General features: G+C 43.2%; 1 protein-coding gene across 7 annotated transcripts in view; it reads right to left on the reverse strand.

The window, feature by feature from the left end:
* The window catches only part of RASAL2 (RAS protein activator like 2), a 425,879-nt gene that overhangs the window by 169,736 nt on the left and 228,223 nt on the right, over window positions 1–27,920 (reverse strand). Inside the window, exon 1 of one of the 7 annotated variants that reach the window (XM_040360354.1) lies at window positions 10,522–11,178. The exons of the other annotated variants lie outside the window; for them this stretch is intronic. Within the exon in view, the coding sequence (XP_040216288.1) occupies window positions 10,522–10,534 (13 nt within the window). The 5' untranslated portion in view covers window positions 10,535–11,178. Of the gene's footprint in view, window positions 1–10,521; window positions 11,179–27,920 lie in introns of those variants that run through there. 7 annotated transcript variants of the gene reach the window in all.

Genomic DNA, 27,920 nt, shown 5'->3' on the forward strand with positions numbered 1-27,920 from the left:
CATCTGGCCCTCGGGCCGCAGTTTGGAGACCCTGATTTAATCTAACATCCACCTAGACAGGTAATCCTGCCATAAAGAAATGGATATGGTAAGTGACAGCAATAATATCAATGAGTGGAGGATAGATGGAGAATTAGGAGGGATTATTTCCTGGCATGCAACAGAAAAACACCACAAGGGAGATAATTGGAGAACCTGTCATCGTCTCCTTTTACGAAGTGTCACTTTTACAACCAAGAGAAGGTGCCATGACATGTTTGTGTGGGAGGTTAAAAAAACAAAACTTCCTAACCAGCACAAAATGGCCAGCGACATCAGTGAATGGTATTCCAAACAACAGTTCATGCTTTAAAAGTGCATATCTACACAACAAACACTACTTCCCCCAAACAAACTGTTCTATAGACTGTAAAAAAAAAAAAAAAATTGTAATATATATATATATATATAGTATATATATATATATATATATATATATATATATAGATATATACATTACACACACACACACACACATATATATCTACAGTTGCAAGAAAAAGTATGTGAACCCCTTTGGCATGAGATGGATTTCTGCACAAATCGGTCATAAAATGTGATCTGATCTTCATTCAAGTCACAGCAATAGACAATCATAGTCTGCTTAAACTAATAACACACAAAGAATTAAATATTACCATGTTTTTATTTGAACACACCATGTAAACATTCACAGTGCATGTGGAAAAAGTATGTGAACCCCCCAGACTAATGACATCTTCAAGAGCTAATTGGAGTGAGGTGTCAGCCAACTAGAGTCCAATCAATGAATGAGATTGGGTGTTTTGGTTACAGCTGCCCTGCCCTATAAAAAAAACACACAACAGGGCTTACTTTTCACAAGAAGCAATTTGCCTGATGTGAATGATGCCTCGCACAAAAGAGCTCTCAGAAGACCTACGATTAGGAATTTTTGACTTGCATAAAGCTGGAAAGGGTTATAAAAGTATCTCCAAAAGCCTTTCTGTTCATCAGTCCATGGTAAGACAAATTGTCTATAAATGGAGAAAGTTCAGCACTGCTATTTTCCCTAGGAGTGGGCCCATCCTGTAAAGATGACTGCAAGAGCACAGCACCGACTGCTCAATGAGGAAGAAAAAAGTAGGGAGTAAGGCATGACTGGTCCTTTTTACAGCGATATCTAGGGTCTATAAGACCCCAACATCTTCCATCTAGGCTGTTATTACTTTTATTCCTATTACCTTGTAATAGGAGTAGGGAGTAAGGCATGACTGGTCCTTTTTACAGCGATATCTAGGGTCTATAAGACCCCAACATCTCCATCTAGGCTGGAAAGAATGAAATAAAAAAAGTTCTCGGCTTACCAGCCGAGAAACAACAGTGTCATAATATCACACGTGGTCCTCCGAAGGTCATAGAGACTGACGGGAACCATCTGGTCTGTGGTATTCTTTATGGTAAACGGCTGCCGCGGGTCAATTCATTCTCCGAGGCTCACCGATTGCATGGGGCAAGCCAGTAGAAGCACCAGAGGGCAGCAGGGGGTGGGGGAGGGGGTATGATTGTTTTTACATGACAGGGAATCGCTGGCAGAAAATAATGAGATCTGAATGATGCCTGCAGCATTAAGATTTAACCACTTAAACTCCAGGACGTCAATGATGTCCACCTAGGGAAAAGTGGTTGGTTAAGTTCAACGTTTAGAGCAGGGATCCTCAAACTACGGCCCTCCAGCTGTTGCGGAACTACACATCCCATGAGGCATTGTAAAACTCTGACATTCACAGACATGACTAGGCATGATGGGAATTGTAGTTCCTGAACAACTGGAGGGCCATAGTTTGAAGATCCATGGTTTAGAGGCATGAAAAAAAAAAAAAAAAAAAAAACACTTCTGATTTCCATTTCTGATTGAAGCTCACTGGGAAAGAAAAAAAAACAAAAAAAAAGCAAAACACTTTCTATGAGTGTTTTTTTTCTGCCAAGGGAACTGGCGTGTTTTTTTTTTAGCCGTGTGCATGGAGCCTAAAACAATGCAGAAGTTTATTCTGGAAGTCAGCCTGCCAGGACAGAAATGTGACAGCTGCCATCACACTGTCTAACATTTATCACCCTTTCCAATCGACAACTGTCATTCTAATAGTTGTGTAAGTCAGTAAGCAAATCATGGTTCAGTACGACAACCCTTACTGTGAACCAAGCATAAAAATATTTTTCAGGTTATGTGCCTGCATGCTAAATGATGTGTACGAATGTCATATACAGGTATTTATAGTGCCCTCTTTTTGGTGTCGGTGGGAGGAATAGTGCCCAAAATCGGTGGAAGGAATAGTGCCCCAAGTGTCGGATAAAGGCTAGCAAAGGCCCATATCTGGCCCTTGGGCTGCAGTTTTTGCAAACCCCTGCCTGTCTGCCTAGCCTGGCCTCTTGTACAGCTGCCAGCTCTGCCCACAGCTGACCTCATGCAACATAGAAGGTGGAAACAGAGACCCAAGAAAATTCCTTGTACCGCCCAGAGCTAGGACTACTTTCCTTATGAGAATCATGGAGCTGGTCATTTCATCAGTGGTGATAATGATGTCACAGCTACCAAGCGATAAATCTCTTAGAAATGCGGTCAGATAAAATGTTTCTTTATTGTTCATTGGCTAACAAAGTGGTTAAAGATTTATGGTGATCCTGGAGACCAGTTTTAAAAGTAAAAATGGTCCACTAGCCCACTAAGTCTGTTTGTCCAAAGCTCTCAACAGATCCGCTTGCAAATGTAGCAGTTAGAGGGTTGAGACAAATAGTTTACCACTGAAAGGGGTGCTTACAATGACACACTTTTTTATGTAAACCCTTTATCCCAAGGCCCCTTTCACACTGAGGAGTATTTCAGGCGTTTTAGCGCTAAAATAGCACATAAACAACGCCTGAAATACTCCTGCCCCAGCATTCTCAATGTGAAAGCCCGAGGGCTTTCACACCGAGGCGATGCGCTGGCGGGAGAAAAAAAAATCTCCTGCTGCAGCATCTTTGGAGCGGAGAGAGAAGCGGTGTGTATATACGCCTCCTTCCATTAAAAACAATAGAACACCGCCATAATACGGCCGGCAATGCGCCTCTGCAGAGGCGCATTGTCGGCGGTATTTACCCTTTTTCGGCCGCTAGCGGGGATTAATACCGCACCACTAGTGGCCGAATACCGCCGCAATTCAGACGGTATACCGCCACTAAAAATAGCAGCACTATACTGTCACCGCACATACTGCCCCAGTGTGAAAGGGGCCTAAAAGTAACAAAACTGTTTGCCATAACTGCTTATAAAGTATTAGCTGGATTATGGCTTCAGTATGTTGGTGTATCCAAATCTGCTAGTCCATCTAACAATCCCCTCCCCCCAGACTGACAATGCTCCTGTCCAAAGGTGCCCCCTGTGCTCCTTCATCCAGAGTGGGGCCACTCTAATACAGAAGGTGAAAACAGAGGGGACAAAAAGCATAAAAAAAAATAATAATGCAGCCACCACATTGAATGATCAGTAAGCTACAATATATTTGATTTTGAATTTGGTTTTATTACCGCTTTAAAGAAAAAGACACTTTCAACAAGTATTTCATGGGTCACCTGGCATGGCTTGCAATATTTAAGAGGCACATCATCGTCAAACACCACTTTTACCTCCTTTCCTGCTCTACTGGGCGGATCAAATCACCTCCTGGTGTCATGCGATGACATGTCACCAAATGGAGCTTCTGCAGCATTCCTTCTTCCTAGTCCTTTGCATGACAATGCTGTTATCTTGTGCCAATTGCTGGAAATCAATCTGAGGGGCCAACATGAAGGGGGGAGGGGAACCCTTCCCTAGGTGGTCACAGTAGCTGGGCTCCACAGGTTAAACTAAGTGGAGCTGATATGGTGGGTATAGGTGGGCAATGTTAGGAGAGGAAGGGAAGAAAAATCAGGTCCTTATGGTCCGTACACATGATCCGAAAATCTTACGAAAAATACCGCCTTCGAATCGATCGTACCACAATAGGTTAGTACAGAGCTTTCGAGAGACGATCACGACAGTTCATCCGATCGGACAAGCACGAAGTGTTTTCCTCATACGATACCAGATCTGTCGATTTTCGTTTTATCAGTACAGTTGTCATCCGAAAATACAATACAACGCAAGACATTCCGATTTTTTATGAGAATTTTTGGAACTTTAGTAAGCTCTTTATGTTCGATATACGACTAGCATGCAAAAAAATAAAAATGGACAATCCGTCATCCGATTTGCGGATCGTGTGTACAGGACATTAGAGCAAAGTGAGTCAGGGGCCGGAAAAGGCCGACACTCGTTTAGAGCAGGCAGAAGGAAAACTATTATTAGGAAGGATCAGTGGGGTCAGCCTTCTATTCATTCAGCAAAAAGAAAGAGGCTTTCCCTACCACCCACCCTAAAGATTCTGTTCCTTTGCAGGCCCCGTTACTTAAGCTTTGGGAGCCTGTTAGGGGATCGGGGGACCCCACAAGGTGGATTTGGCACCCTCTTAGGGCTGCAAGTAGGAAAGCACTTTAGCCAGGTGGTACAATTCTATTTCTGCACCAGTAAAAGGGGAGGCAGAGAATGTGCATGACGGGCATTCCACAAGTTGGTGCATCCCAACCTTCCTCTACAGAGAGCCAAGGGCAAAGCATGGACCAGCTACAGGACAGGGCAAAAGCAGGCCAAGATTATACTATGGCAGAGGTGTCAAACTCAACTTCATTGCGGGTCGCATCAGCATTATGGTTCCCTTCAATGGAAGGATTGCATATGTGAGACTAGACGCCAGGAGCACCCCACTCCCCCTTACATCAGATGTCAAGAGCCCTCCCGCCATCAGAAGTCAAGAGTTCCCCACCCTTCCCTTGTGCTGCTGCTGGGAAGAAGCTAATACAGGGTCTGGAGGAGGACCAGAGGGCAGCTTAAGTCAGCTGCCGGAGTCTGCTAAATGCTGAGACAAGGGGAGGCGGAGAAGAGGGGTTGCTCCAGCTGCACAGAGGCGCAAAATCTACAGGAGGAGTTCTGTCACCTCTGCTGCCAACTGCTGAGACGAGGGGTGGGCAGAGACGAGCTGCACAAGGCAAGTGCCGCAGCTACACGGAGAGGTGTGAGGGCCACATGAAATGGCCTGGAGGGCCAAATTCTGTGTTTGACAAGTGTGTACTATGAAGACTCTGGAGCAGACTACATGGCAGAGACTGAGTGGGCATAACTGAGGGCATTCTCATGAGGTAGTATGACCTGCTGTAGGTCAGTCCTCATTTACGTTACACTCTGGGGGAAATGGGGGGTGGAGATAGAGGGGTCAGAATGGACCATCTGGACCTTAAAGTGTTACTAAACCCAGTAATATGAAAATAGTTCATCCGGCCACCCACAGTGCCCATGGCTTATAAATCTTCTTTTAACATTAAAATGCTGCCACTATATACCTTTTTGGAGGATCCGTATACCAGTTACATGATAAACTGCACAGTTTCTCCAGTGCTGAGAGTTCAGGTAGTAGGAGATTTCTACTGCAGCCTGTATACACACCCACATGTGTGATGTCAATATCATGTGACCTGGCTAGCTCTGGGAACAAGTAATTGTTCTCTCCAGCATAAAAGACACAACTGAGCATGTGCAGGTCGGCTACCCTGCCTGCTGGCCTTCCTCAGATAGACAGTGCAGGAGGAGAGGATCTGTACAGGATCATCATACAGGATAAAAACACAATGCAGAGGATTAACCCCTTAAGTTCCACAGTGAGCATTACGAGCATGCAATGCTGCATATACAAACCGATTTTACTCTTGTGGGTTTAGTAACACTTTAATGACTTTTTTTTTAGAAAACTATTTTATGATCCTATTTTTTTTCTGGTATGTACTGGGGATTTCCCTGTAGCACTAGGTCTATATGTTGGTGCCGTGTCTTCTACATAGAAGGTGATGCAGCTCTGTGAATATATTCCTATACTGACAGAGGCAAAGATGAGAGGAGATCCAGGAAACTCCAATTGTCAGAGTTGTGCAGAGTAATCTGCCGCAGGACCTGATACAAGGATCTCGCCCCAGTTATGAATGAAAGCCTTTACTAAAAATCTCCCACTGTGTTCTGCACAACAAGAAGAAAAGGCCTTTTGACTAACAGCTATCAGTGTATTAGAAGCTTAAAGCGATCAGCCGTTTTCAAACAGAGTAATTATACAGATTACAGAGCAATTCCCCTAAATGTCTGACTTGTATATTTTTTAAATTATTGCACATACCAGGATAATCCTCATTAGCTGGTAACCTGGCCCGATTCCCATTCCTGCCTCCATGAGTCAATATCTTTATAGGATGTGGCAAACATTTTATAGCAATGGCTTTATTCTTAAGGGCACATCACACTAACAAGATTGGCAAGTCAGAGTGCTGCCTGCACCGTGTGGTTACAGCGGGTCACCCGGCACGTGGGCCATGCCAGCTGTCAGGTAACACCAATCGATTGTAAGCTCTAACAAACAAGGGCCTCCGATCCCTACTGTATTGAATTCTTCCGTCTTCCCCGATGTTGTAAAGCGCTGCGCAAACTGTCGCTGCTATATAAATCCTGTGTAATATAATAATAATATTATTCTAAAGACAGTGGAACACAAGTTGTGTTAGGGCCCATTGACACCAGAGAGGGCTCTGTATAACTTGTGCCCGCTGGTGTGCGTCTTTTAAGGGTGGTGTGTGTGTGTGTGATGTAATGTGTTGTTACAAATCATCACATTATTTTCTTTTTTCTTTTTTATTAAAATGTCACAAAATAACATTTCAATCATAATTGAATCCTCCACACTATGCTATAGTATTGTGACAGTGGGGCCTCCTCCACCGTCAGGATCCTGACGGGGGACCCGAGAAGAGAAGGATCGGAGCTGCTACAAAGCAGGCAAGTATGACGTTTGTTATTTAAAAAAATAAATAAATAGCTTTTAATATCACTTTAACCACTTGCCGCCCACCATATAGCAAAATGACGGCGGCAAAGTGGATGTGATATCCTGACTGGACGTTATATGTCGTCGGCAGGATAACAAGCCATTGCGTGCCCCCGGGGGCGTGCATCACTGCGATCGGTGGTGCAGTGTGTCAGTCTGACACACCGCAACTCCGATCTAGGTAAAGAGTCTCCGATTGAGACTCTTTACCACATGATCAGCCGTGTCCAATCACGGCTGATCACGATGTAACCAGGAAGGGCCGTTGATCGGCTTTTCCTCACTCGCGTCTGATAGACACCATTAGAGGAGAGCCGATCGGCTACTCTCCCGACAGGGGGGGGGGTCTGTGCTGATGGTTTATCAGCGCAGTCCCCCTTGGATCCCACCCAGGACCACCAGGGAAGACACACAGGAACACTAAGATGGCCACCCCACTGGACCACCAGGTATGCCCCCCTAGACCACCAGGGAATGCCAATCTGTGCCCAGGCAGCTGCCAATCAGTAACCACCCACAATGCCTGCCAGTGCCACCAGGGATGCCCAATAGTGCCATCTACCAATGCTGCCTATCAGTACCACCCATAAGTACCCATCAGTGCCCAGTGTCTCCTATCAGTGCCCACCCACAATGCCTGCCAGTGCCACCAGGGATGCCTACCAGTACTATCTACCAGTGCCCCATATCAGTGCCCATCAGTGCAGCCTATCAATGCCCACCAGTGCTGCAAATCAGTGCCGACTGTAAGTGCCCATCAGTGCCGACTGTAAGTGCCCATCAGTGCCGCCTATCAGTGCCCGTAATCAGTGGCACCTCATCGGTGCAGCCTTATCAGTGCTCGTCAGTGCCGCCTTATCAGTGCCCGTCAGTGAAGGCATTATTTACAACATTTTATAACCAAAACAAAAAACATTTTTTTTCAAACTTTTTTTATTTGTTTAGCAAAAAATAAAAACCGCAGAGGTGATCAAATACCACCAAAATAAAGCTGTATTTGTGGGAACAAAATTATATAATTGTTGTTTGGGTACAGTGTAGCATGACCGCGCAATTGTCATTTAAACAGCGACAGCGCTGAAAGCTTAAAATTGGCTTGGGCAGGAAGGTGTTTAAGTGCCCTGTATGGAAGTGGTTAACTATACTTAGTAGTAGAGCAGAGTTTGGTCATTTGAAGCAGAAGAAAAAACAAAAAAACGTAATAAGATAAAGCAAGGCTCCCTGTGGCAGGTGTAGAACCAGAAGTCTCAGCATTTGTCTCATCAGACATGTTCAGGCATGACCTCTGAACAGCTGAAGAGCCACAGATCACCTCTTCTAAATTACAGACAAAACCTTGCCCTGGACATCATGCAGATCCAATATACTGAGGCCGATTTACTACAGGATGTGAGAATATTCACACAATGAGTTGTGGGGATAATCACTTCAATTATCCAATCATGTGCAGATAAAGTAAGCAAACCGGATTTACTTTTCACTGATGTGACTCTTCAAAAAAAAACATTTTTTAATAATCTGAAATCCTTTAGTAAATCATCCTCACTGACTGGCCAATATCAAAGAGGGCTCCAAATGATCATACTTCTGAGACTTGTGAATTCAGAGCGCACTACACAAATGCAAATCGCAGTGATGTGCTGCAACCTGAACCAACCAGACTGGATAGGTGACTAATGATTGCTTGATATCGCGTATCACCATAAGATATGATCAACGCTGCGCGCTCTGTGAAAGTTGGGTTACAAATAGTTCATGCTGCTACACATTTTAGTGAACGTTCTTCTGTATACTAGTTTAGTAAGTTCAATATCTAATCAACAACGCGCCACAACGTGATTTATAAGAGCGTCACGAAGCAGAATGTCAGTTAATAAACCCCAAAAAACATTGGTATACCCGCCGAAGGCTGGATTCACACCTATGCAGTTTTAGTGTTTTTTGCACATTTGTACTACAGTTCATTTAACATGGTTTCCTATGGGACACGTTCTGTAGTGCAAATTGAAAAAATGCAAAAAGCACTAAAAGTGCATAGGTGTGACTCCAGCCTACATGCTATCTGCGTGTAGCGTTTGGGTGTTTATTCATTTCAATGGCAAGTACTCTGGTCAATGAAACTAATAAACTCCAAACGCTACATGCGGCAAAAACACGGTACTGCTAGATTTTTATTTAGGGATAATGTAGCCTAAAATTTGTTGCATGGAAAATGATCTGATGGTTATGCTAAAAAAAACGTTTGGGTGTTTATTCATTTCAATGGCAAGTACTCTGGTCAATGAAATTAATAAACTCCAAACGCTACATGCGGCAAAAACGCGGTACTGCTAGATTTTTATTTAGGGATAATGTAGCCTAAAATTTGTCGCATGGAAAATGATCTGATGGCTATGCTGAAAAAACAAACAAAAAAAAAAAAAGAGCAAAAAACTATAAACAAAAAGAAAACAAAAACAAAGAAAAAAGAAGAAAAAACAAAACAAAGAAAAAGAAAAAAACAAAACAAAAAAACAAAACGCAACATATTTGCCTTTGGTAATCCCCCTTGTGTGTCTCAATATACATCTAAAGAACAACATAGAACACAATACATAAAAGCAGTAGTGTTGCCTGGGCAATTTATGACATGATGCAGTCCAGTGTGTTTTTATTCGGCATGAAAAACACATGGACTTCAATGGCTCTAGTTCACACCAGTGCAGTGCGTTCCAGTGAAGTCAAAGTAGAACATGATGCATTTTTTCTTTATGACATGCATCTGAAACACAGCAAAAAAGCATGAAAAACACATGGACTTCAATGGCTCTAGTTCACACCAGTGCAGTCAAAGTAGAGCATGATGCATTTTTTCTTTATGAAATGTATCTGAAACAGCAAAAAAGCATCAAAAACACACCAGAATGCATGTCCGCAAATGAGATAAAAAAACAAAACAAAAAAAAAACAGGAAGAGTTAAAAACAAACAACAACAAAAAAGCATAAAAATGCACTGAACACATCAAAAATACACATGCAGAAACGCATTCGGAACGCAGAAATTGTGGCGTGAACCGGCCCTAAACTCAGATCAAGGAAAATCTCTGCATACATTTATCATAAATTAACTTAAAATCCATTCAGCCATAAAACAAAAAGAATTCAACTCCGGCATCATACAAACGACCTAACTGATCATCCTGCACAACTCCTATGTCACATCATCAGATAAAGTTTGCAGCGAGTGCTGAAAGCAAAGCACGTGAAACAAAAACAAACTAAATACAATAAATTACAAGACATAAAAGTAGCATCTCAAAACACAAAGAACTTTATGTAACTTTTCATCACAACGCTAAATAATACAAACTGGAGTAAATCAAACAGCAAAAGTTGGAGCTACAGAAAATAATCAGATTATCTGATTGTCAAGGGAAACAAAGATTCCTTTTAACTCCTGTTTTCAAAAAGTCAACCCACAGAGGAAAAACCCAAGCAGATCCGAAGGAGAACACAAAAAACAGACCTAAACAGAAGCAAATGGGAGTTGCATTGCACTCTTCTTACCTGTGATCTGCATTGTATTCCAGGATCACATTGCCAGGACTCTGCACAGAAACTCAGCACAAGTTTCCTGCTAGTATTCTCCTTCCTGTCTGAGAACAGACACACATTGAGGAATGCAGAAAATCAAGAGAGTCCAACCCAATGAGATCCTCAATGTGCCACATCCAAACAATAGGTGTCTCAGTGTAGATCCAGAGAGTGCTGCCTGCCTGGGAACTCTGCACTCTCTCAGTGACATTCCTACAATGTGCACCGCTCTCTCCTCTATCACAAGGGCGTGTGTTAGCTTTTTGGAGGTGTGTGAGGAGGGGGCAGGGGGTGGAAGAAGCTTTACCTAAATAAAACCTTCTTTTATTAGACCTGAAACTCCCCACATAGGCTGATCTCTGCTTTTATAAGTTCACACGTCTCACACAGGGAGATCATTTCCTATGTACACAATGCACCGATATGAGACTTTTATTTATTTTTCCACACTACAGTATGTGCAATGGTTCTCTGTCCTGGGTAAGAATACAGCATGTCTACATCTTTCCACACAACACTGAATGGTAAATGATTGACGCTTCAATAAAAAAGAAATATAAATAAAAAATATTTCAATGTACAGGAACGCACATCACACAGTTCCCTGCCGGAGGAGAGTTGCACTCTAATGATAGCCACACATGAATCAATAAGAAAATGACATTTATCACACGATTTAACCAAGATTGCATTGAATAAAACATTCAGATCATTCAATCGCTGAGCTTTTGAGCAATTATTATTGGTAAGTTGACCAGCCATGGCGGAATCTGATCGACCCAAAAAACGTCTGATCGTTTATTAGACAACGTAAGACAGAGTCCTGACCTTAACCCAATAGATCACCTTTGGGATGAATTAGAGTGGAGACTGCGAGCCAGGACTTCTCATCCAACATCAGTGCCTGGCCTCACAAATGTGAAGAATGGAAGAATGGTCAGACCTTCCCATAGCCACTCTTAAACCTAAGGGCCCTTTCACACGGAGCGGATCCGTGTGCTCAGCAGGGGATCCGTCGGCTCAGCGGGGATCCTCCGTAAATCCCCGCTGAGCTGTCGGCGGACAGGGCGGTCCCCGCACACTGTGCAGAGACCGCCCTGTCTTTGCTCTGCTCTCCCCTATGGGGAATCGGATGAAGACGGACCGTGTGTCCGTATTCATCCGATCCGTTCCGCCAGACGGAAGAAAAATAGGGTTATCTTCCGTCTGAAAAAGCGGAACTTTGTGGACGCGGATCGTTACGGACGTTAGCGGATGCATCATCCGCTAACGTCTGCAATCCCATAGGGATATATTACAAGTCCGTAAACGGACTTGTAATAAACGGTCCGTTCGTCCGCACGTGTGAAAGGGCCCTAAATCTGTGCGTCCTCGGATGCGAGCAGTGATATGTGGGTCATGGCTGCATCCATAATCCAAATATTTAGTTCAGCCAGATTCCCTACAATGTAAAGGTGATCCAAGTGGCTATACCACCACCCAATCACCTTTAACCACTTAAGACCCGGACCTTTAGGCAGCTAAAGGACCTGGCCAGGTTTTGCGATTCGACACTGCGTCGCTTTAACTGACAATTGCGCGGTCGTGCGACGTGGCTCCCAAACAAAATTGGCGTCCTTTTTTTCCCATAAATAGAGCTTTCTTTTGGTGGTATTTGATCACCTCTGCGGTTTTTATTTTTTGCGCTATAAACAAAAATAGAGCGTCAATTTTGAAAAACATTCAATATTTTTTACTTTTTGCTAGAATAAATATCCCCCAAAAATATATAAAAAAATATTTTTTTCCTCAGTTTAGGCCGATACGTATTCTTCCATCTATTTTTGGTAAAAGAAAATCGCAATAAGCGTTTATCGATTGGTTTGCGCAAAATTTATAGCGTTTACAAAATAGGTGATAGTTTTATTGCATTTTTATCATTTTTGTTTTTTTACTACTAATGGCAGCGATCAGCGTTTTTTTCCATGACTGCGACATTATGGCGGACACTTACATCAATTTAGAATTTTTTTTGGGACCATTGTCATTTTCACAGCAAAAAATGCATTAAAAATGATTTGTTTACTGTGAAAATGACAATTGCAGTTTGGGAGTTGACCACAAGGGGGCGCTGAAGGGGTTAAGTGTGACCTCATTTGTGTTTCTAACTGTAGGGGGGTGTGGCTGTAGGTGTGACGTCATTGATTGTGTTTCCCTATAAAAGGGAGCACGAATTGGAGACAGTAAAAGAAGTGGCAGATGAGAGAACACAGGATCAAACAGACTTTTTAACACACTGCAGAGGATTAACCCCTTAGGTTCCACAGTGCGTATAACAAGCATGCTTTACTGCATATACACACAAATTTTACTGTTGTGGGTTTAGTAACACTAACTGAACAAGCTGAGATTAGAAGCGGATTGGCTACCATGCCAAGATCCACAAGATTTTGTACTCCAGTTTTAGTAAAATCAACCCCTATGTGTCTGCACAGAGTCCTGTAACCCCTCCCCCACTATCAAGAAAAAAAGAGATGCATGGTCACGACGGAACTTTTTAACCTAGTTAAAAAAAATAAAAAAAAGGGTAAGAAAGATAATTTCTGAAACCAAGCAAAGGCAGTAATGGTGCCCGCATAGGTATAGAACGTGTCTATATCATTGTATGTTCACAACTTCTTTAAGCCACTGTGCTGCCCAAGTTTAAAAACATACCTTGCAATTATTCGAACTTTGTGTTATTTTTAGCCCCCATATAACTACGACTTAGAGATGCCAACTTGTACTGACGCAAAGCTGGTGACTGGAAGCAACATTCCCAGAGACACCTAGGCAAAGGTTGGCAGGCGTGCTGGGACGTGTCATTTCACAACAGCTTGACAGCCGCAGGAAACCTGAACACAACTCAAGTGAGAAAAGAGATGCTAAGCTACAGGTCTCCTATATCAGTAGCCATGTCAAGTGACATTTTGTACAGAAGCTGGAATTACATAGGAAATATCTCAGATTTTTAGCAGTACATACATTTCTAGAGGTTGAATGCAATAAATTATGAGTAGAGAAAAGGAGACATTTCTGAAGCTGGAAGATGATCATTCTCTGCATTGTGATAACTTCATTCTATCTGTTTTACTATGACACTACCAAAGGTATGTGGGCTTTGGGAGGAAAATACCCACCTGTAGGTACATTTTTATTATACTGATATTGGTGCTTCTGAACAGCTGCAGAAAACGCATGTCTTATTTTTAACTACCAGCACTTAGGCTCCTTTCACACGGTCAGACCGCTGAGGCCCGCCCGTCAGTTTTGTCAGCGGACCTGAACGGCCGCTCCATACATCTCTATGGAGCGTTGGATGTCAGCAGAGACATGTGGCGGGAATTGGCACCACACAAAGTGATTAGGGCAGGGTGTCAAACTCAATTTCATTGTGGGCCGCATCAGCATTAGGATTGTCCTCAAAAGGGCCGGTTGTATCTGTAAGATTAGATGTCCAGCACATCCCCTCCCCTTACATTAGATGTCAAGAGCCACCCCACCAACAGAAGGCGAGTCCCCCACTCCCCCTTACATCACAATGCACCCAGGACTGGTGCAAGGATTTTTGACACCCTAGGCGAAACCTCATTTTGCAGCCCCCATTGGCTCCACCCCTGACTCCACCCCCCTTTGCCCTGCCCATGTGACTGAAGGAGGCGCTATACAGGAAGCATCGTCTTTGCCTCCTCTAGCGCTGGCTCCAGTGCTGTGCTGCGCCTCTAATTACACTACCACTCGGACGGAGCAGCTGCGTGAGACTGAGTTAGATACATGCTGCAGCCTGCAGAGCAAGCAGACGCGGACTGAAACTAGCGGCCGGGCGCCCCTAGGCAGCAGTGCGCCCTAGGCGGCTGCCTAGTTTGCCTAGTGGTAGCACCGGCCCTGAATGCACCCCCTTTCTTTATGCTGCTGCTGGGAAGAGGAGAGCTTGTTCTTTTGAACAACAACAACAGACTTACGGGCTGGATCACCAGATAATAGAAAAAAGCCTTGAAAGCAGAAAGTATGGCCCAGATTCTCGTAGAATCGCGTAAAACTGTGCGGGCTTAACGTATCTCATTTACGTTACGCCGCCGCAAGTTTTACAGGCAAGTGCTTTATTCACAAAGCACTTGCGTGTAAAGTTGCAGCGGCGTATCGTAAATCACCCGGCGCAAGCCCGCCTAATTCAAATTAGGCGGGTAGGGGGCATGTAGTTCCCATGCCGAACGTACTGCGCATGCGCCGTCCGTAAAATATCCCCCAGGGTGCATTGCTCCAAATGACGTCGCAAGGACGTCATTGGTTTCGTCGTGAACGTAAATGGCGTCCAGCCCCATTCACGGACGACTTACGCAAACAACGTAAATTTTTACATTTCGACGCGGGAACGACGGCCATACTTAACATTGATTGCGCCTCATATACCCAGGGGCAACTTTACGCTGGGACAAGCCTAACGTAAACGTCGGCTGCGCGTACGTTCGGGAATTCACGTATCTAGCCAATTTGCATACTTGACGGGGAAAACGACAGAGGCGACACCTAGCAGGCAAAAAAAAAATTGCATTTAAGATCCGATGGCGTAAGAGCCTTACGCCTGTCGGATCGAATGGATACCTATGCGTAACTGATTCCAAGAATCAGTCGCATAGATACGACGGCGTACACGGCGTTGTGCCGTCGTAAGCCCTTTGAGAATCTGGGCCTAAGGGTCTGGAGTAGGACCAGATGAGGGCTGGAGCTCTCCTGCAGCTGCAGGAGAGGAGCTAGGGCCGGATTCGGCCCGCAGGCCTTGTGTGTGCCACCTATGGATTAGGGTGTGCCTAGGCACCTAGCACAGCCCCTGGGTATGCCTATGTAGCAGATTCGAATACACTAACAAACTGAAGCCATACGCCAGCTAATACTTTATGAGCATTTCCAGCAAACAGTTTACCTTTTTGGGATAAAGGTTTTATATGAACAAAAAGCCAATCATTGTAATCACCCTAATCAGTGATAAATGGTTTGTCTCATCTCTGTAACTGACAGATTTGCAGGGGAGCTTTTTCTCAGACTTATGAGCTGGATCACCATATAATGGAAAAAAGCCTAAAAAAGAAAACAAATACACTCATCACATCTATGAATTGGTAAGCTGCAATATAATGATTGAATGAATGAATGACTTGTATAGCGCTACACATGCGATTGCTTTTGGGTTTAATACTGCTTTATTTTCCATCACGTGTGATCAGCAATAACGGCGCTATACTATAAAATAAAGGCGGTGGGTTGGGGAGCCCCTGTTCCCACCATCAGACATCCCTGTACATTGAGAAGCTGTGTGCTCTGTTTAGGGCAAATCTTTTCTTCAAGGGTCACCCCTCCCCCGGCACGGCTTGGTGTTCCCAGCAGGAGGGAGCTGTCCAGCCTCTGACAAATCTGCATATAAACAGCCAGTTCTCAAGAATGCAGTCAGAATGCAGTCACCGCACCAGACTGGACAGACGTGACTATAGGAAGCAGAGATTGAGACAGATCTGCTTTCTGGGGAACATAAAAGATCATTATGTAACACCAAAAACCTCAAGTTCTAGTTTGGAGAGAAGTCTGGACAAGGCGTCACAAACTGGCAGCAACCCTGGCTGGCATGGGGAATATCACAGTCCAATGTAACCGTTCCAAACATGTGATCACAACTTTAATGTTTACCAATCTGAGAATGTCACAAGACGTCATACTTCCTCAAACGTGTGTGACGGTTCAGTCTGGAATGGCAGCAATGAGTAAGAAACAACAACGGATGGACACCGGCTGGAGTCACAGGTCTAGCTCTCTATCACAGGTGAAATGCACACAGGAACTCACCTACCTGATCAGACTTTGGATTCTGTTCAGTCAGTCTTATGATTCATGCTTTGCATAATACAGTATAAGAGGAATGACTAAAGCTGGCTATAGATGGGTCGTTTGTGGCTTTACATAACTATACTACTAGTGCTTAAAAGCAGGGTGGATATAAATCAATGATCTTTTTATTTTTATTTAATTTAAATCAGATTTTTTTTTATTTAAAATAATTTATTTTTTTACTAAGTTTATTTTAATAAAATGCTTTTGGAGTAAAAATCTATCCAAAGATAGTTTTCTATTAAAGATACATTATTAATTTTGTTTATTCAGCATGAAATGGAGCTTGGTTATGTAGCATTATTCTGAATATTCTGCAATATTTCAATTTTTGGTAAACTCATTTAATGAATCCAAGCTCTGCAAGATGATTCACACAATTTCACAGTTACCACGAGATAAAACAAACTTCAGGAATATTCCTTTATCCCATTGTTTTGCAAGTCTGTATACACTACAAACTGTATGACTGAATATCTGATATCGCTGTTTTACTAACCAGACGGCTTATTATTCTAAATAGGAAACCTTCATTTTGTTTGCAAATATTAAAGATTCCAACTAACAGGAAGAATAAGTCCTAACAGGCACTGCCACGATGGATCTGAAATGACAGATCCATCATGGCAGTGCTCGTTAGCAGACATCCGCTCACCTGCTGCTGCCGCCATGTCCCTCATGCCGCATCACCAGCCGTCCCATTAAAGTGAATGGGACTGTCGCCGAGTCAACAGCAAGTCAGAGGAGGAGCCTCTGTGGTACAGAGATGACATTTGCTCTTTCAAAATTATGATTTAAATTGAGTTGATTTAAATCAAGCCTTTTTACTAGTGATTTAAATCCCGATTTAAAGCGGAGTTCCTCCAAATTTTTTTTTTTTTTAAAAAGTCAGTAGCTAGAAATACTGCAGCTGCTGACATTTAAAAAAAGGACACTTACCTGTCCAGGGCGCCCCCGATGTCGGCACCCGAAGCCAATCTGTCCTTCAGCAGCTGCCATCGCCATCTTTGGTAAGGGAATCAGGAAGTGAAGCCTTGCAGCTTCACTTCCTGGTTCCCTACTGCGCATTCGTGAGTCACGCTGCGCAATCTGAATGGTCCCTGCTGTCTTCTGGGATATGTGTGTCTACCAAAAGACAGCGGGAGGGGGGTGGGGGGGACAGCGGATGGGGGGGGGACAGCAGAGGGGGGGGGGAACAGCAGAGGGGGGGGGGGAACAGCAGAGGGGGGGGAACAGCAGAGGGGGGGGGGAACAGCAGAGGGGGGGGACAGCAGAGGAGGGGCCGGATATGGCATAGATATCTGCGGATACTGCAGCCATCTTATGCCCGGAAGTGAGAGCAAATACCTGCATTACACAGGTATCTGCTCCCTCCTCCCCCCTGAAAGGTGCCAAATGTGACACCGGAGGGGGGGAGGGTTCCGAAAAGCGGATGTTCCGTTTTAGGGTGAATCTCCGCTTTAAATTGTGATTTAGCCCTGGTTCACACTGGGCTGCGGGAGTGAAGCCGTGCGAGTTCAGCTGAACTCGCACGATTTCACTCCCGCGGGCAGTCCCGATTTCGGCCGCGATTAAAGAGACATCTGTGCAGGTTTCTGCACAGATGTCTATGTAAATCGCGGCCCGAAATCGCAAAAAGTAGTACAGGAACTACTTTTTGAAATCGGTGCAGCGCCGCAGATGCGGCGTCGCACCGATTAGGACAGTGTCATTGCCGACAATTGGCGGCAAATGCTGCCGATTTGAGATGCGATTTCACATGTAAAATCGCATCTCAAATCGAAGGAAATCGTACCCAGTGTGAACCTGGGCTTAAAGGAACACTAAAGGTTTGTTTTTTATTAGATCAATTGATTGCTGTAAGCTAGAGCATTTAAATATCACTTACCTTGTTTTTCCTTTTGACCTCCAAAATACAGTAATCCAGGTTTGAAAATGCCATTTCCTGTCTCTCCTCTTCTTGCTTTCCACCAGCATCTGAGCCGTTTTGCATGGTGGAAAGCAGAATGTGCTCACCCCCTCCCTATGACTACAGCCCTGCGTGAAGATGCTCTCTTATCCCTCACAGGCATGGAGGCTAAGCCTAATGGGAACTGTAGTTCCCATTAAGCCGTGATGTAGCAAGAATGAATGTGCACCGCAAACCAGGAAGTCAGTGAGAATAATGATTCAGGAGTGCTGGAGGTGAATAAAACAACTTGATTTCAACAGGTATCAAACTAGTTATTATGCAAAACATTACTTTTTACTTTATCAGCTACTGTCAGACTTTAATTTAAGAGGAAAATATTTTTGTCTTTACAACCCCTTTAAATAAACTTGATTTAAATCAAATCCACCCTGCTTAAAAGTACATTATATTATTCAAAATTCATGTGCAACTGAAATATCAATTTTTTCTTGTCTTCTTCAAATCTGTGTATGTTAAAAAAAAAAAAACATATTTAAAATAAAGAGAAGGAGCCGACAGTTTTGGTGGGGGATTCCAAAACAGGAGATAAGGGGGCTGCTCTGTGCAAATCAGGAAAGTAAAAACCTTTTCTATTTTAGGTAAAAAATAAAAATAAAAAAAATAAAAACGGATGAGCCTCTTAACACTTCTTTATATAAAAGATAAGGAAGCCGAGACTGAGAGAATGTGACATTGTATGTGGAAGGCTGGCAGCCCCACCTCCTGACACAGTCCAGTAATCACAGCAGATAGGTTTGTTTTCACATAAACTACTATTTATATGGGTGGGGGGGTACAGCCCCTCGCTGCTTTTTGTCAATCAACAGGGGCGGACGTGAAGGGATTAAAGCGTGCATTCATTACCTTGTTACAATAAAATGGAACATTCATTTCCCTAATCAAAACATAATCAAGAGTGTTTCACATAAAAAAAAAAAAAGGAAAAGCAAATTAACATTTGGCTGATTACATTTGTTTGCCAATTAGTTACATGCCAAACGTGTGTGTGGCTATCTGAATTCGGAAGTGTTTATCAATATGCTTCTTTCTGACGTTATCACAAGGTAAGCCATTACAGATAAGGAAATGAATGCTGAAGTACCAGGTACTTAAGTATCGTCCTAGAAAAGGCATCGATTTCCTATTAAAGTGATACAAGGATATTTTCTTTTTTTATAAACCAAAAAGAAAAAGTCATACTTGCCCCTGCTCTGTGTAATTACTGGTATATTGAACAGCGTGGTCCCTTGCCTCCTTTTCTGGAGTCCCCCACTGGAAATGTCCACTTCTTCTTCCTATTAGTGCCCCTTTAGCAAGCTGTGTGCTATAAGTGGGCACCCCTCCCAAAACCATGGTACCTACTGCTGCCTGTGTTTCCTGTGAGACCAGGAAGAGGAGGAGCAGTGCCGCACCTTGGACATCGCTGGATTGGTGAGAGGAGCCAGGTGAGTGTTTAGTTACGGGGAGGCTAGGACAGGTAATAAAGCATTTTTTTATGCATAGAATGTATTAAGGCACAGGTGTCAAACACGAGGCCCGTGGGCTGAAATCCGGCCCTCCAGGCCATTTCATGTGCCCTCACACCTCTCCAGCCCTCCTCCAGACCCTTGCCTTCTGCTTTCAAGCAATGCATCCAGCTTCTTCCCAGCAGCAGCATAAGGTAAGGGGGGTGCACTGTGATGTAAGGGAGAGTGGGCGACTTAATGCGATGTATGTGCGATGCAAATTTAGTCAAATGTAGCCATACAAACTGTATGGCTAAAATCGAATTGCATTCGCACCAAAACGGCCCAGGACCCTTTTTTGGTCCGCACAGGAATCGGGTCACAAGGTGTTTACTGGGAGGGTCGCCTCACAGTACAAATCTGCTTCCCCTGCTGAAATTCCCACAGCACAAATGCCGCCCCCCCCCCAAAAAATAAAAATAAATCACCCCTGTTAGTACAAATCCTCTACCCTTCAAATCCATCAAATGTCCTCTCCAAGTACACATCCTCTCTCTTTCCCACTACAAATCCCTCCTCCCAGTACAACCCCCCCCCCCCAATTTCTCCTCCTAGCAAAAATACTCCCCCATTCATCCCTACTAGCTTAAATCCCCCCCCCCCCCAAAAAAAATGTACCCTCCTAGCACAATTCCTTTCCCTCTTCTACCTTAAAGTCCCCCCCACCCCCCAACACAAACTCTACTAAATTATCACTTCTAGCACACACACACACACTTTCCCTATTTTTCACAATTCTTACCCTCCTGCTGCCCCATAATTCCCCCTCCCAGCACAAATCCCCTTCCCCCCAATCTCCTTTCGGTGCCTCCCAATCCTCACATTATACCATAGTGCCCAGGGCAGCTCTTCCTCCTGCCCACCCCTTGTCCCGGCTCTGTCCCCCCCCCCCATAGGCAGAGGAAGGAAGTTGTGCTGTGACCAGACAAGCCCTCTGTTAATCTATTTATAGCAACCTCCTATGACACAAATTTCAGGCTGGAATATTATTATGCTGCTAACCGAAAAAAACGAAACAGCAGAAAGACACGGGACTTAGTGCTTTGGAGAGAGATGAGTAAACAACACTACAGATATTTGTGCCCATGTCAATTTTAATGAATCAGGTTTACATCCACTTTTACCTTTACATTGACACCCTTAGCAGTTCGCAGAGGTCAGTGTGAACCGCCAGCGTTTTAGGTGCAATGCGGGGATCCGCACAGGAATCATGCTGGTTCCTGCATCGCACAAGTGAACCAAGCAGACTAAAACAACGGTAAGAGATTTATTTATTTTTTAACAGAAGAAAGACAAGTTATACTTGATATTTTAGAACAACTAATGCAAAAAGTGTGATTTTTTTATTGTTACTTTTACAGGGTAGCCGTGTCTAGATTTACCATTCTGAAGGATTACATCAAAGAGCTGACCATCAGAAAACGTAATCTGATGTAAAGAACGACATAAAATAATATGTTCATATTAATTCTTCTGCTAATATAGACATTACTCTCTCTGACATCTTATGCAGCTGCACTGGAGACAATCCAAGGAGCGTCTACATTGTTCCTATAGTAAATCTTTCACTACCACTGGGCCTCAGTTCACAACAGACATGCTGTCTGGGATTATGAGGTCAGAGGTCAAGGGAGGGCCACCTGAAGCCCATTATGTATGTCTGAAAAGACCACCTATATAGATGTATGCTTCTTGTTATCCTGATTAATCTTGATAATGCAAATCATCTACTGGAAGAATAATTGCCATAGAAATTTGCATTCTATATGCGGTTTGTGAGAATGTAATCAGTATTGCAGATTAATAGTCTTTACCATAAGATATTTTGCTGGAGGTCAATTACAGCAACAAGTTGCTCATAATAACCAATCAGAGTGTGCTTGTCATTTTTTTTATGCAGGTTGAAAATGAAAGCCGTTACCCGACAGGTTATGATAAGCAATGATCTCTGCATACATCAGAGCTGCCTGGAGAATAGAGATGATGAAGAGAGCTCAGCATGTTTTTGGATAATGGAGGAAGAAATTGCAGAGGGGCCGATTAACCACTTAAGGACCGGAAGATTTTTTGTGATACGGCACTGTGTCGCTTAAACTGAGAATTGCGTGCTCATGCGACAATGTACCCAAAAAAAAAATGACGTTCTTTTTTCCCCCACAAATAGAGCTTTCTTTTGATCACCTCTGCGGTTTTTATTTTTTGCATTATAAAACAAAAAAAGGAGCAAGCGTAAATTTTTAAAATGTTTAAATATATATTAATTTTTGCTATAAAAAAAAAACAAAAAAAAAGTTTAGGCCAATAGGACACTGGCTGGGAAGGCGTTAAACAGCTAGGGCGATCAAAGTGTTAAATATGTACCTAGCAATTGTCTGTGTACACTGTAGGTGATGTTTTTGCCAAGGGAAGTGATGGATTTTCTTTCCCTGCTTTGCAGGGAACAAAAATCCATCACTACCCTTGTCAGACCAGTGAATAAATGACGCGGCTGTGTGCGTAGATTTTAAATTTGACAACGGCTGCAAAGGAGAAGAACCGCCACCTGCTGTCAGAGGGGGAGCTCAGGGGGTGCTAAATAGGAACATGTCACACCCTAAATACAGGTGTAAGATGTCGCTAAACCTGAACCTATCCTTTAACATTTTAAAGCCTGATGTCTCATGCTGGGGATACATTTTATAAATGTTCCTCCCTTGGAAGTCACAAGCCAACACTCTGCGCAGCTGTTGGCTCTGAATCCTAGCTGTCGCTGCCAACGCTGGTTCTTGCTGATGATTGGGTACCGATAATCTAATCGCATCAGCTAAAAAACGGCAATCACATGACAACTAGAGGCTTAGGGCTCTTTCACACGGAGCGGACCGTTTCTGGGTCCGCTCCGTGTGTCCGCCAAAGCTCAGCGGGGATCCCCGCTGAGCTGTCGGCGGATAGGGCGGTCCCCGCACACAGTGCAGAGACCGCCCTGTCTCTGCTCCGCTCTCCCCTATGGGGGATCGACTGCAGACGGACCGTCTGTCCGTCTGCATCCGATCCGTTCCGCCGAACGGAAGAAAAATAGGGTTTCTTCCGTTCGGAAAAGCGGATCCCGACTGACGCGGACGCTAGCGGATGCTCCCATAGGGATTCATTACAAGTCCGTTAACGGACTTGTAATGAGCGGACGAACGGTCCGCTATTGTGAAAGGACCCTAAATCTTCACAAATAAAAGCCTTCAGCTTGCAGATGAATGCAGCCACCTTCAGGGTGCAGTGGAATCTGCAGTGTCATATGATTAATCCCATCATCATAAGATTACAGTATTAAATACTACAAATATAAAAATGATATATTAAAAAAAAACTTTTTTGTAATTTTCATGCATGTAATAAAAAACAGAGCAAGTTTTTAATCTTAATTAGAATCAAATAATAGTCTTCTATTTCAGTATGCAAATTAGAGTTATCACGTTAGTGGACTCTGCTAAATTTGTCCTGGGCACCTAGGCATCAATGTCAGCTACTTATAAAAAAAATCCTTTAACTAAACACAAGAAAAAAACTCAAATGGAGTATTATCATAGATCAGACTCACCGCCGTGTCCTGACAACACAGGTGTAATAACTGAACTTTGTAAAAATTATTTAAAATGCTCAATTCTAGGGACCGGCCGATAATCGGCGGGAGATATTCACTTTTTTAGAAGTATAGGTAAAAAAAAAAACGACAAATAATACCGATATTGCTTCAAGAGGTTTTACCGGGGTGAGCAGACGGTCAGCTTTATTGTAATAACAACCGATACCACCGCCTTCTGCGAGCTCCCGTCTCACCAGGAGGTCCGAGCAACCAGCCGGCACATCCGCCGGCTGCCCGAACACCCGATCAAAGGCGATGCTTTGCGGCATCTTAAAAAGGCACCAGTTTAAAAAAAAAAAAAAAAAATAATCAAAAACGCAGATCTTGACATTTTGAATAGTGCAGAGGAGGGGTTTGGGGTCTTATAGACCCCTGATCTCTGCATAAAGAGTACCTGTCACATGCCTATTACTGTCACAAGGGATATTTATATTCCTTGCAATAACAGTGATAGGGACAGACTTTCATGGATTGCCGCATTTCTTTTGGAAACAATGGGGCTCAGTAGTTTCCCGTCTGATCTGACTTGCATTGTAACCATTCACAATGCTGCTTGGTGACGATTAGAGGCACATAAGTAATAGTTTTGCAAAAGTACAAGTCATTCTCCGTCTGTGTACATACAATGGAAAGCTCGCACTAAAGCACTGGAATCCAATGATCTGTAACACAGCGTCAGTTCACACGCTGCTAGGTCAGCAAACACCTCCCTGTAAAATGTGTCATCGGGGACAAAGTTCCACATTCTCCTCTCCATTCACACTGTAATGGAAAAACAAGGGAGAGATTGCCCCGGTCTGGCACACGCTACAACCAAGGTTCAAACCGTCTGTAGTTCTAGGATGACACATCTGATGATGTCAAATACAAAATACAATGGGAGGTCCATAAAACAAGATGCCCATATGGCCAATATTAAAGATGTCCATATATTATAATATTAAAGATGTCCATATATTAATTATAATAGTAAAGATGTCCATATATTATAATAGTAAAGATGCCCATATATTATAATAGTAAAGATGTCCATATATTATAATATTAAAGATGTCCATATATTATAATATTAAAGATGTCCACATATTATAATATTAACAATGTCCATATATTATAATGGCAATGATGTCCATATAATATAATAGTAAAGATGTCCATATATTATAATATTAAAGATATCCATATATTATAATAGTAAAGATGTCCATATATGATAATAGCAAAGATCTCCATATATTATAATAGTAAGGATTTCCATATATTATAATATTAACAATGTTCATTTATTATTTAACACACGATTACTGGCAATACCTTTTTCATAATCAGTAAGCTTATAAATTTGTACTTTTTAATGCAATACTTTGTAAAAAAAACATAATAAATATTGTTATTACAGTATATGTGGATGGGTTTTTGGGGTTTTATTGATGGAAAAAACAAAAAAGGGTGCAAAGTGCACATCTTAAACCCACCAATCAGAAATAATAATTAGGTGAGCACTAAGCTAAGTAAGAGTCCTGATTGGCACAGAGCACAGCTCTACAGGGGATTACACTGGGATAATACTGAAACACAATTAGGCCCCTTTCACATGGGCGCCTCCGGGGAACGAATTTTGCTTGCTCAGCGGCGGAACGCTCTGCCAAGTGAATGACAAGTCCTGTCTGCTCTGACACAGTCCTACTCTCCCCTTAGGGGCAATTGGATGGACTACCTGTCCATTTCCATCCGATCCGCCAGACGGATGGGTAATAGGACCACCTTCCGTCTGGATTTTGCAGGCAGGATCAGATCGTGGTGGATGTCAGCAGATGAGTTTTTTTTACTTTAGATAGAAGGGAGAGGGATTAGAACATAATGCCAGTTTTTACAGCTGTCTGTGCCCCCAGTTAAGGAGATTCACCCTCTCCATTTGTCCCATTTACTATTATCATTGAAAGTAAAAGAAAATTCCAAATTTTGGGTTGTCCCCAGAAAAGTAATAGAGGAAAGAGGGGAAATCTTTCAATAGGGATCCCCAAGGAATTCCTTTAAGATTCATGGATTTCCTCTCACTTCCCGTTTGGCTATTAGACAGGAAATGAAGGCAAATTTCCCCAATGGGACACAACAATAATCCTTACAGGGGTTATTACCCTCCCTGTCCAAAATGAAAAGTGTTGCCTATAGTTCTACTTTAAAGAGGAACTTTACTTGTATTTTTGAGAATACAAGTTACAAGTACTGTAGCTGGAGTTTTTCAAGATACTACAGCCTTTAGCTGCAGCTGGTGGGCACAGGCACACCATCCAGCCCACTGCCAGCAGCCTGTCAAACTCTATTAGACTCTGCCAGCGGCTGTGGTCCTATGGGGATGGGTGGTGCACCTAGTGTTATGTACGTTTAGGAAAGTAAATGCCCAGGGATGAATGTCCGTAATGCAAGTAGTCTGTGTTCTGGGCATTTGTCCTTGAGCACATAGTGCCCCATAACAGAAGTACCACCAAATGCACCACCCAGCCCAGTCCATCCACAGCAGCTGTCAGACTCAAAGTTTGACAGGCTGCCAGCAGCAGGGCTGGACGGTGAACTGGAGCCCTCTGCAGTCAAAAGCTGGAGTCCAATGCACCAGGGCTAAATGCCCAGTATGCAAGGGGGCCTTACTAGTCCATGAGATCCAGTGCAGTCTTCCTAGCACCCAAACTTTTCACAGCTAGTTTGGATCACGTATCACTATCTTGGATTTGTGAGCTGGCTGTCACTTTTTATTGGTTCACAGCAAAATTCCCATTGCTCATATGCAAGATTGGCCAGCTTGGTTTGAGTGGTTCTGTAGCCTCCTGGAATGCGTGATGTGATCCCGGGAGGCTGCGGGAGTTGGGGAAGTTCTAGCCCAACAGCATCTTTGCCTACAAGAGGAGTAAGGAAATGGGAGTGAATACTTGTCACCCAAAAAAAATTCAAATGTGTAACAAGGGAGAGGGGAGGGTTAGAAGGAGGCTATGGGTAAATGTGAGCCCACTTTAAGCTTATATGTCAGTTATATGTAAATGTAATTCTTCTTCCTTTAATGACTTGTTACCTTGTTTTTAGCACATACTCTTATTCAAATCTGCTCTACATAAGCCTAGAATTTCATTGATTATGCCAATTGACAAAATGGAGTTTGCACCTGTGGTGTTACCAACTGTTAATACTAGCCCAGTGATCATTGCTTTAAGGCATTCTACACTTTCAAAAGATTTTGTTTGTTTTACTAGGCTTCAGTGCAGGTAATGATGCGATCATGTGGTGGCTGCAGTTTCTAGAGTCATAGGCAATTGATTCCCCTATGCCCATGCATTAATCCACCTACCTCGTCCCATATTCATCTGTAAGACAAGCAACTTCCTGTTCTGTGTCACATGTATGCTTAGCCATTTCTCTGTGTTGCATCACAATTGTGTGCATGCTAGTTTTATGAAATAAAACATCTCTTCCACCATGGAAAGCTTTGGTAATTCCTTTCACCTGCACTAGACAGAGACCCAGGGATTGTGGGATATGTAGTTTCTACACAGGAAGTGTTAGTTCTTAGACTAGCAACGGAGGTTATCCATTAACTTGTGCAGTGCCATGCCAATGTGAAGAGTTGCTCTACTCTAGTTTGTACAGACCAACAAATGACACCTACAAGATCAGTGCACATCTAATACAGATGAAAAAAAAAAAAAAAAGATCTAGGTAGGAAGGTTTAAAATGCCTTTAACCTATATAGATAGCCGGCGCCGCCAACTTAGCAAGTTGGTATCAGTGAAGACTGGAGGAGAGTTGTAGCTGTCCTATTTGCAGCTATATCAGGCAGAAACTATAGCGACAGGAAACTTGTCTAATATTTTGTTGCCTGGCAGTATCTTCCAGGGTGAACAATTGACACTCAAGCTGAAAACTGCCTTGTTTAAAGCTGGCCATGAACATTAATGATTGGTCAAACATGCCTGCATGATCCAGGTATCTCATGAGATCATCTGGGCCAGTTTCTCCCCTAGTCACACGGCTGGGGTCTCAAACTGGCGGCCCTTCAGCTGTTGCAAAACTAGTCCCAGCATGCCTCTGCTTGTGGGAGTCATGCTTGTAACTGTCAGCCTTGCAATGCAACATGGGACTTGTAGTTATGCAACAGCTGGAAGACCGCCAGTTTGAGACCCCTGGCGTAAAGCTATATAAATCAGAAACAGCACACAAAAATGTCAAACTTACAGCAAACGTGACAATAAGTTGAAGTGTGCCCTCTGAAAATCCATAAGAAAGTGGCCCCCAGTATTGCGATCGGTAAAGCGAGTTGTTGGTAAACCAAAGTTTCCAGCAGCGAGATTCTGTGTAACGTTCTGAGGTGTTTCTGGGAGCGTTATGGTTGGAAGAGTTGTCATAAAAAAAAAAAAGT

The sequence above is a fragment of the Rana temporaria genome, chromosome 7, assembly GCF_905171775.1.
Source record: "Rana temporaria chromosome 7, aRanTem1.1, whole genome shotgun sequence".
Classification (NCBI taxonomy): domain Eukaryota; kingdom Metazoa; phylum Chordata; class Amphibia; order Anura; family Ranidae; genus Rana; species Rana temporaria.